This window comes from Amphimedon queenslandica, unplaced genomic scaffold (genome assembly GCF_000090795.2).
Source record: "Amphimedon queenslandica unplaced genomic scaffold, v1.1 AMPQUscaffold_13421, whole genome shotgun sequence".
Taxonomy (NCBI): Eukaryota; Metazoa; Porifera; class Demospongiae; order Haplosclerida; family Niphatidae; genus Amphimedon; species Amphimedon queenslandica.
In genome coordinates this window covers 113054-121632 of record NW_003546343.1, presented here as the reverse complement: position 1 = coordinate 121632, position 8579 = coordinate 113054, and the positions used below count along the sequence as shown (strand labels likewise).

The 8579-nt window shown below is 36.2% G+C and overlaps 4 protein-coding genes across 4 annotated transcripts in view; 2 read left to right on the top strand and 2 right to left on the bottom strand.

Annotated features, from left to right (window-relative positions):
* Positions 1–1444, top strand: part of LOC100640286 (STE20-related kinase adapter protein alpha-like) — a 3191-nt gene extending 1747 nt beyond the window's left edge. The window contains exons 7-14 of the mRNA XM_019996122.1: positions 143–156; positions 195–294; positions 363–469; positions 513–579; positions 662–757; positions 808–885; positions 943–1081; positions 1248–1444. Coding sequence (XP_019851681.1) covers positions 143–156; positions 195–294; positions 363–469; positions 513–579; positions 662–757; positions 808–885; positions 943–1081; positions 1248–1318 — 672 coding nt within the window. The 3' untranslated portion in view covers positions 1319–1444. The remainder of the gene's footprint in view (positions 1–142; positions 157–194; positions 295–362; positions 470–512; positions 580–661; positions 758–807; positions 886–942; positions 1082–1247) is intronic.
* Positions 1445–1497: 53 nt separating this feature from the next.
* Positions 1498–5153, bottom strand: LOC100640161 (polypyrimidine tract-binding protein 2-like). Its single transcript, XM_019996136.1, has 15 exons — positions 5020–5153; positions 4140–4194; positions 3883–4026; positions 3708–3759; positions 3582–3640; positions 3423–3523; positions 3037–3107; positions 2852–2994; positions 2679–2712; positions 2508–2600; positions 2352–2449; positions 2249–2299; positions 2136–2203; positions 1984–2061; positions 1498–1917 (listed from the first exon to the last, which is right to left on the bottom strand). Exons 3-15 carry the CDS (start codon positions 3916–3918, stop codon positions 1785–1787), a joined length of 1017 nt encoding a protein of 338 aa, XP_019851695.1. The 5' UTR covers positions 3919–4026; positions 4140–4194; positions 5020–5153; the 3' UTR covers positions 1498–1784.
* A 779-nt stretch (positions 5154–5932) lies between these two features.
* On the top strand, positions 5933–7734 carry LOC100640035 (polycomb group RING finger protein 1-like). The gene is made up of 11 exons (XM_019996139.1): positions 5933–6019; positions 6115–6232; positions 6279–6381; positions 6481–6577; positions 6633–6688; positions 6741–6794; positions 6998–7103; positions 7158–7188; positions 7238–7336; positions 7448–7528; positions 7583–7734. The coding sequence occupies exons 2-11, from the start codon at positions 6227–6229 to the stop codon at positions 7628–7630; spliced, it is 681 nt and encodes a 226-aa protein (XP_019851698.1). The 5' UTR covers positions 5933–6019; positions 6115–6226; the 3' UTR covers positions 7631–7734.
* LOC100639907 (THO complex subunit 7 homolog) lies at positions 7604–8561 on the bottom strand. The gene is made up of 2 exons (XM_003386403.3): positions 8338–8561; positions 7604–8155 (listed from the first exon to the last, which is right to left on the bottom strand). Exons 1-2 carry the CDS (start codon positions 8509–8511, stop codon positions 7736–7738), a joined length of 594 nt encoding a protein of 197 aa, XP_003386451.1. The 5' UTR covers positions 8512–8561; the 3' UTR covers positions 7604–7735.
* Between the last annotated feature and the right edge of the window lie 18 nt (positions 8562–8579).

Genomic DNA, 8579 nt, shown 5'->3' with positions numbered 1-8579 from the left:
TGTCCACAGGTACAGCCTATTATTATTAGTATTATTCATGATATTGGTATGATGATAATATCCTAATGATATTCATTGCTACAAGTTGACCATTTTGACATACTGTATACATGTAATGTGGTTTTATATGATTATAAATGAGGTACTGGTTATTTAGTATTTAGATAATAAATTATCTTTTTTTATTTTAGGAGTGTTAGAGCCAAACATTTCCGGATACACGAGGGTGGAAGGGTTAAACTCTCCGGTATCAGAAACCTTACCTCTACCATGGACAGTGGAGCAAGGAAAAGAGTAAAAACTATAAATTTATTTCTTTTACTTTTTATTATTATTATTTTATTTTATTTATTTATTTTTAGGCTTTGCATGGTCATTTCCAGTCAACTGGTGACAACATTTGCTGGCTTGCTCCAGAAGTACTGGCCCAGGATTTGTTTGGATATACTTATAAATCGGACATATACAGGCATGTACTTCCAGTTAAACCTGTTTTATTTACCGGTTTATAGTATTGGAATCGCGGCCCTTGAATTGGCTACAGGGGAAGCCCCGTTTGCTGGCCTACCACTAACTGAAGTAATAATGAAATTAATTAAACAGGGAGGGAGGGAGATTTGCATATAAATCATTTTTAAATTTTACTTGTTAATTTCTACAGATAATGATGCTGAAATTACGGGGGCATCCTCCAATGCTGATGAGAAGACATGAAAACGTCGACCCCATTCAAGACTACTCAAAAACATTTTTTAAAGTTAATGTCATACATCTCTCCTTTCATTCACTAGACAGTTCCTTTTTTAGGTTGTGGATATGTGTGTCGACCCGAACCCTCTAAAAAGACCCAATACGACTAAACTGTTATCTCTGAGTTTCCTAAAAGTATTTACGAAACATAATGCATGTACATGTATATCATTCTCTCTCTCTCTCTCTCAGTCATCAAGGAAGAAGTCATCAGTTATACACAGCTCTTTAAAAGATTTATTGCTGCCAGTTGTTCCATTGAATACTGAGAGTCTATCTCCTCCTGCTCCTCTTCATGATCAACCTCCTCCTCCTCCTCCTTCAAATAACAGTAAAATACATTGATAATCCATGTACATGTGCAATATAACTCCAAATTTTTGTGGTCAAATACTAACACGTGCACTTACTTCTGATTATTAGCAAAAGTTTTATAAAATGAGACCACAAGAAAATGGAGCTACGTTGTTACATGTACTCTTTCTCTCTCTCTCTAGCTGCAGTAGCTTCAACTCCAGTTGATCCTCCATTCAGAGCACTAACACTAGATGAACCATGGCTCATATAACACACACAGTAGCTATACATACACACATACATGTACATATATACACTGACAGATATATTGTTTATGTCTTTGGTCTGCCATTGGGTGGAAGGTGCTCATTTCTTAAGGTGCAAATTATGCAGTGAATACAAGTGTGAATCACTTTCATTAGCACCTAAAGCTCTACTGCCATCCATTTATAGCTCTCGTTATTTGACTGAAAAATAATAATTATTAATAAATCATAATAATAATAATTTTTTAAATGAAAAATAAGCAAAAAGTCAAAGATATCACAATAATGCCTAGACTAGAACGAAAAAGAAAATCAAAGAAAATATAATATAATATATATTAGAAAGAAAAAGGAATATGGAGACTAGTTAGAACAAAGAAAGGCATCATTGATGAGAAACAGCAACCAATGGAAAGTAGTAGTAGTAGTATTAACAGCAAGCGAGGGCCAGTAGAGGGAGGAGAGCAGCTGCTAGATGTTGCTCTTAGAGAAGGTGACCCTGAGATGGTTGGTCTCACTGATTTTGTGATTGTGAGTTACTATGAGGGCACTAATGGCCTCATCAGGAGAGCTCATCTGGACCAATGCCATCCTCTGATCATTCCTAATAATAACAATAATAAAGAAATATATAATAATAAATAAATAAATAATAATAATAATGACTTACTGAAAAAATCTAAAGTTAACAACGGTGCCACCAGTTGACGTGAACAACCCTCTTAAATACTCCTCCGTAATCCCGTCGCTATAAAATAAATAAAAAATAATGACACTCTCCACTTGGTATCATAATAATAAAAATATTATTATTGTACTTACGGTATATTAGAAAGGTGTAGTGTTGGGCTAGGAGGATAGATATTCTGATAGTTCTTGGAACCAGGTTTCTGCCAACACGGCATTAATATTAGGAACAAGTGGGTGTGGCTTACTTTGAAACGATGGAGAGGAGAATTAGTGAAATCTTCAGTCAAAGCATCTTCCTAATAAAGAGAAAAAATTAACCCTCACACCCACTTGACCACACCCACTCACATTAGAACCAGGCTGTGGCATCTGAACTTGAGTGTGCTTGGATAATGTTAAATGAAGTTTTTTACCATACAACATGCAACCGTTGAGATGAGTAACAGCTGGAAAAAGAGAGAGAGAGCACTCATATAGTGATGACTTGGTTTTAAAGTTTCGTACCATTCTGTGCCTGCTGTGCCTCCCTAAATTGAACTAAGGCGGAATCTCGCTTACTGTACAAAATTTTTACACGCATGACATCTCCGTACACACCTATTAATAAACAACAACAATAAATAAATAAATAGGTAAATAAATAAATAAATGGATAAATATGGTCTGTATACATACCAAAGAGAATAAAGAGGGCATGAGGAGATATCATCTTGAGGAGGAGGGGGAGAGAGAGAGGGAGAGGGAGGGCCAGAAACCAAAGCAGAGGGAGAGAGAAAGAAAGAAAAGAGGAGATAATTGTAAGGTAAGATAGCAAGTGGTGGTAATAATAATAATAAAACAAGGTATACTTTGTCATTTAAATTAGACGCTAGTACTACTGGTGTAGGAGCCACCACTCCAGCCCCAGCTGCTCCCTGGGTCCCACCAAGGGCCGTTAGGGCAGTACGCAACTGAGCAAAGGCTGGAGACTGAAGAAAGGCAGGATGAAGACCTAACGGGAGGAGTAATAATGAGAGGGCAAAGGGTTAAATACCGTAGGCTGAGAGATCGGGTAGAGGAGCAGCTTCAGGATCACCAGATGGTAAGTCAGGACGAGTGAAATCCCTAAAATTATACAAACAACAATAACATAAACAACAACAAAAAAAAACAACTATTGTGGATTCTGTCCTAATTCATCTGTCGGGTATATTTGGTATCTTTTCATTCTCATTCTTTATTATTGAACAAAAATACTTCGGACATGACAAAGGTTTTACAAGCAATAGTACGTGTACAAAAATAACAAAATGAGAACAAAAATGAAGGCACATCATTCTTTCTAGAACCAACATTCCACCCACAAAATACACATTATTCTTATCTTCAACCCACAACCAAATAATAATAATAATAATAAAGAGTAGGATCTAAGCATACCTTGTTTTTTCGTTATTAAATTTAACCGTTAAATTTGATAGCTTAGAGTAATCAATGTGTAGCGTACAGCAGCCATTGTAGATATTCTGCCCATCAAGTGCCTACAGTAATAGGAACACATGTACAATGAGAAGGTACAGATTGTTAACAAAAACTGACTGTTTTTGCATTAGTTGCAATAATCTCATTAGGATACTGTATCAAGGCATGAAATTGAGCTAGTAGAAGTAATAATAATAATAATAATAATAATATTTTGTATTTTTCTCTCTCTCTCTCTCTTACTGTTTTTCATGAAGGTGACAACTTTGAGGACATCGCCATATTTAGCAAATATCTACAGCAAACAAAATGTGAACAATTACCACAAAAACAATAATGACACTGCTATCTCTTTCATCTTGAACCCTCTCACCCACCTTCTTTCTCTCTCTCTCTCCCTCCCCCTCTCTCTCCTTACCTGGTGTAGTACATCGATGGTGATTGGGTATATCATGTTTTCAATGATGACTCGTAAAATGGAGTTTGGTTGTCCCTGGGATGTACCCACGACTCCAACAGTTGACGTGAAAGTAGGGACACCCCCAGGGTTAGCGATTGGAGTCTGTTGAAAGGAAGAAAGAGCAACAAAATAATGTGAGCATAATCAGAGATTATTAATAATACTGGTTATGTCAGTATTAATGATGTATTATAATGGAGTGGTCAGTCACGTACAGAGCCAGATTTCAATTCTTGATGCTTTGAAAACTGAATGTAAACAGTTCTGTCCCTAATATAAACAAAGAGATGAAACAATCATTACACATTGTACAGGTAAGCGTCTATGGGGATGAGTCCAGTCATTTTAAAAGGGAATAAATTTCCCGAGTGAAAATCATATAAGTACTGATTTTTAGATCTAGAAATAAATTTTGAGAGGCCAATCTAACTAAAAATGGGTGGCTTAAGAGGTGGGGTTTTCCATAGGATTTCGGCATAGTGCTCTTGTGTCATGAATACAGGATACTTTGTCAAAAATTGCAAGGAGAGAATTTTCTATTTTTATAATATTTTCTGATACATATACATGTTCTTATGTTGTGTAGAAAGTTTGAGCTGATTCCGATCAAGTTTGGATTTTTTACGAATTTTTAAAGTTGCTCCAAAATCAGGCCAAAGTCCCTGTACTATAGTACAGGGTCATCGGCCAAATTTCGCCAAAAATGACTAGGAGAGAATTCTCCATTTTTATTACATTTTCTGATACATATACATGTACTTATGTTGCGTAGAAAATTTGAGCTGATTCCGATCAAGTTTGGATTTTTTACGAATTTTCAAAGTTGCTCCAAATGCCATGTACTGTATTGTAGTGCTTGTCAGCTCATGAAGCTCATGCTGTTTAGCTCACTTAGCATGCTTTGTGGGAAACCCTCACTTAAAAATACCTACATCAGGCTAAACATAAAAGACAAAAAGGTTAAAAATGAGAGATTTCATGAGACCTAGACAAAATATGGGAGACCAAAAATCTCCTAAACTCCCTCTAGATCTAACAGCGTCAGAATGACATATGTAAAAAAGTTCCTGTAACTTTAAATTCAAAATGGCTTACTTGATTTGAGCAGGTCTAGTAGAGAAGGCATCAACAAGAGCACAGGCTGTACTCAATTCGGCTAACTCCACAAACGCCTGGTTCTTCTGTCTTAACAATAACACCTTTGACACCTTTAGGAAAAGAGAGAGTGAGAAAGAGAGAGAGAGAGAGAGAGAGAGAGAGAGAGAGAGAGAGGGAGAAAGAGGAGGAAGGAAGAACAAACAGAAGAGGAGGATAAAAGGCCAGAGGGTGGGTATAGTGATACACTAAGTAAATCATGAAGATACTCACAGCACCGTAAGTTGACATTAACATAAACACGTCAGCTTCAGTAGCATCGCTAGGTAAGTTTCTGATATGAAGGACGCGTGATGTGACAGGAACAGCTTCCTCCATACGAGGCTTGAGAGAGAGAGAAATAAGAGAGAGAGAGAGAGCAGAAAAGAAAGAAACAATTCATCAATACGTAGCCATCATTGTTAGTAAATTATAATAATGGAGACTGATGGCTGAAAGGGTTTAATGTGGACATTGTATGAATGGATTACTACCTTTTTAGCAGCTGAATCTAATTCCATTAGATTAGGAGATGAGAGTAAAGAGAAAGAAAGAGAAGAAAGGATTTGAAAGGATACTTGTACTAGAGAGAGAGAGAGAGAGAGGGACAGGAGAGAGAGAGAATTTCGCTACCATTTTATTTTATCTTATTCTACTAAACTTTACACTTGGCTCATCATCTTACCTGTTACAGCCTTCACTTCAAAACCTCACTATCTCTCTCTACAGACCAAAAGGAAGCCTAAGGGTATAAAAGAAAAAGAAAGGGACCCAACCAACAGACCGTCTCCTCGCCGCGAGGAATTTGTGGTGAACTAACTTTTGGTAATGGTTAGATAATTAGAAGAAGAAGAAGAAGGCTATGATATGTGTGTATGTATGAGGCAACTTCCTGTTACGCCTCAAAAATGTCCGCCATTGATTTTTGCATTCGTAGAATAGTGAGCTGCAAAAAAGACAAGTAAGGCTGGCTTATGAGTCCCTGCTAGAGGCTCCCCTCTTTATTGCCGTACTCTCATACGATTAGTCTCTTTATCGAATGGTTCTTTTCCCTAGAATATAACTACTGAAGGCTACCTGGTCCGAACTAAAGAGAGAGAATTGGCTGACTGGCAAGTTTGTGTTGTACACTCCATTCAGTACAAAAAAGGGAAAAGAGGACTTCAAGATGCAGGTTAGCCCTTATTGTATTATCATAATCAATATTGTTTATTCTTAAGCAAAACTCTGTCATGGTTAAGGATATAAACCAGCACATCACATGTAGCCTTTGTGCAGGATATCTCATTGATGCTACCACCATCATAGAATGTCTACATACTTGTAAGAATCTTTCCTACTCTCCTCCTATAGTCCTTACCATTACTTCTTCATATTACACATACCATTATATTGCACTATTTCTGTCTCTCTCTCTTAAAGTTTGTAAGACTTGTATCGTGAAGTATCTTCAGAATTGTAACAGTTGTCCTGTCTGTAATACAGTAGTTCATGAAACTCAGCCGCTCCTTAATATAAGGTTCTACAAAAACTATTAATAATATTATGCCACTTGTTTCTTTTTTCATACACAGGCCTGATCGCACTATGCAGGATATTGTCTACAAGCTAGTCCCTTCACTTTATAATGGTGAGTAACAAACACTCACAAGAGCTCATTCATTTTTGCTTAATTTGTTTAGCGGAGCAAAAGAGGAGGGAAGAGTTTTACAGAGAAAGGGGAGAAGAAGACCCAAGTACGGCTAATAGTTTGTTAAATTATGTTATATATTGTTTTGTATCGCGAATGCTGCATGGCATGTAATTGCATTTTTGATTATTATTTTTATTCTCTAAATAAAACTACTTTGATGCATGTAAATTTATTCATTTATTATTACTATTATTATTATTATTATTATTATTATTATTATTATTATTATTATTATTATTATTATAGATGTTCAGCCTCCGCCACCAGATCATATTGGTGCAGCAACAGAATTCTCCCTGTCACATTATAGTCGTGATGATGATTTGATATCTCTTCAGATTGAGTCCCACAGGTATTCAAACAATAAACTGATGCTTCACGTGTACTGTCATTCATTTCCCTATAGTTCTAATTCACAGTATGAGCTGAATTTACAAGTAACTATAAATGATTATAAAGCTGCTTCATTTTGATAATGATTCCTAGGATTTGTCTCGTAAATATTATCGCTGCTCATCTCGTGTGACAGTCTTCCATCTCAAGAAATTTATTCTGGGGAAGATTGTAGTCCCACCGCTGTATGACGTAAGTGATGCACAAATTATGATGTATGCTAAAAATTACTTTATGTTTTATGTGTCTTATCAACTATTTGTGGTGCTGCAATAATGAAACTACGTAATTCTATTTTAATAGATTGATCTGCTCTGTTGTGAGAAGACACTCCACAAGGACAACACTTTAAAATTCATTTGGATCTCGTATTGGTTGAAAAGGGTATGATGAAAGTGAAATGCCATTGTTTTTTTATATATTTTTCAAATACTGTAGGATCCACCTCTTGTTTTGAAGTACAAGTTGAAACAAAGGATTGGTTAATAACTGTTAACCTGTATCGTGTACAGAAAAAGAAAATAACAGAATTTAATAATCATACATTGACTGTATTTGTCTAGTCTATAACAAAATGAAAAAAAAAACAACTCAAGCAACGTCCATAGGTGCCGAATAATCGTCGCTATCCGACTGTTCGTTGTCTAAAATGTCAATCAATTGATGCAAAGCAAAAGATAAAAGGTATCCCTGCTTCCTGTGAATTGAAAGCTTCTCAACTAATTGTGCTTGCTTTACGGCTAATCCTTCCAGCTGCTTCTCGAGCTGATTTATCCGCTCAGTCGTCTCCTGTCTGGCTGGTGTCTTCATTATAACCCCGGCCATTGCATCATATTCCTGACGATGCTGTTGAACCAATCTTGCCTGAGATAGCTTTCCTCTTAGTGTTTCAATTAGCAATTGGGTATCGCAAATATCTTTATCAATTGAGGACACTAAATCCTCATAATTAACCTTTTCCTGTTTATTCATTGAGTGGACGAGCTCAGTACGTATGAATGCAAACTCAACCTAATAAAAACAATCAATAAAATGTAATATAACTAGTCTGTTTGGGGTTAAAAATTCCAAATTAACCCTCGCTTAGAAGGCATATTTCAAATAAAATTAAGTCTTTAATGTACCCAATTATAGTTGATTAAGTTCTATCTTATCTCACTATACATGACTAAAGATTATATTAAATTACAAACCTGCCCTAGTGTGAAGAGCATCTTCTGGTAGGTTGTCTCGTTATCTTCATCAGTGATATTCTTAGTGTCACACCATTTCAGGAATGTCTTCATAAGGTTAGTTATCCTCCTGTCATCTTGTCCACTATCGCCTTCTATTATCAATCTTTTACGAATTATTTCATCTTCACTCATTTTGATACTTTAACTTTAAGACAGAGCACGTGGGTTGGAGCATGCGCAGTGAGTGCTCCCACTATTGG

Bases quoted from the DNA above. Each gene is read 5' to 3' on its own strand.
- LOC100640161 (XM_019996136.1), bottom strand. From the start codon at position 3,918: ATGATATACCCAATCACCATCGATGTACTACACCAG. The intron at 2,601-2,678 runs GTATGTATACAG...GTTTATTAATAG, and splicing joins TGCCCTCTTTATTCTCTTTG to GTGTGTACGGAGATGTCATG. The intron at 2,204-2,248 runs GTAAGCCACACC...CCGTGTTGGCAG, and splicing joins CTCCTCTCCATCGTTTCAAA to AAACCTGGTTCCAAGAACTA.
- LOC100640035 (XM_019996139.1), top strand. The intron at 7,189-7,237 runs GTAACTATAAAT...AATGATTCCTAG, and splicing joins AGTATGAGCTGAATTTACAA to GATTTGTCTCGTAAATATTA. The intron at 7,529-7,582 runs GTATGATGAAAG...CAAATACTGTAG, and splicing joins TCTCGTATTGGTTGAAAAGG to GATCCACCTCTTGTTTTGAA.
- LOC100639907 (XM_003386403.3), bottom strand. From the start codon at position 8,511: ATGAGTGAAGATGAAATAATTCGTAAAAGATTGATAATAGAAGGCGAT. The intron at 8,156-8,337 runs GTTTGTAATTTA...TGTTTTTATTAG, and splicing joins TGCTCTTCACACTAGGGCAG to GTTGAGTTTGCATTCATACG.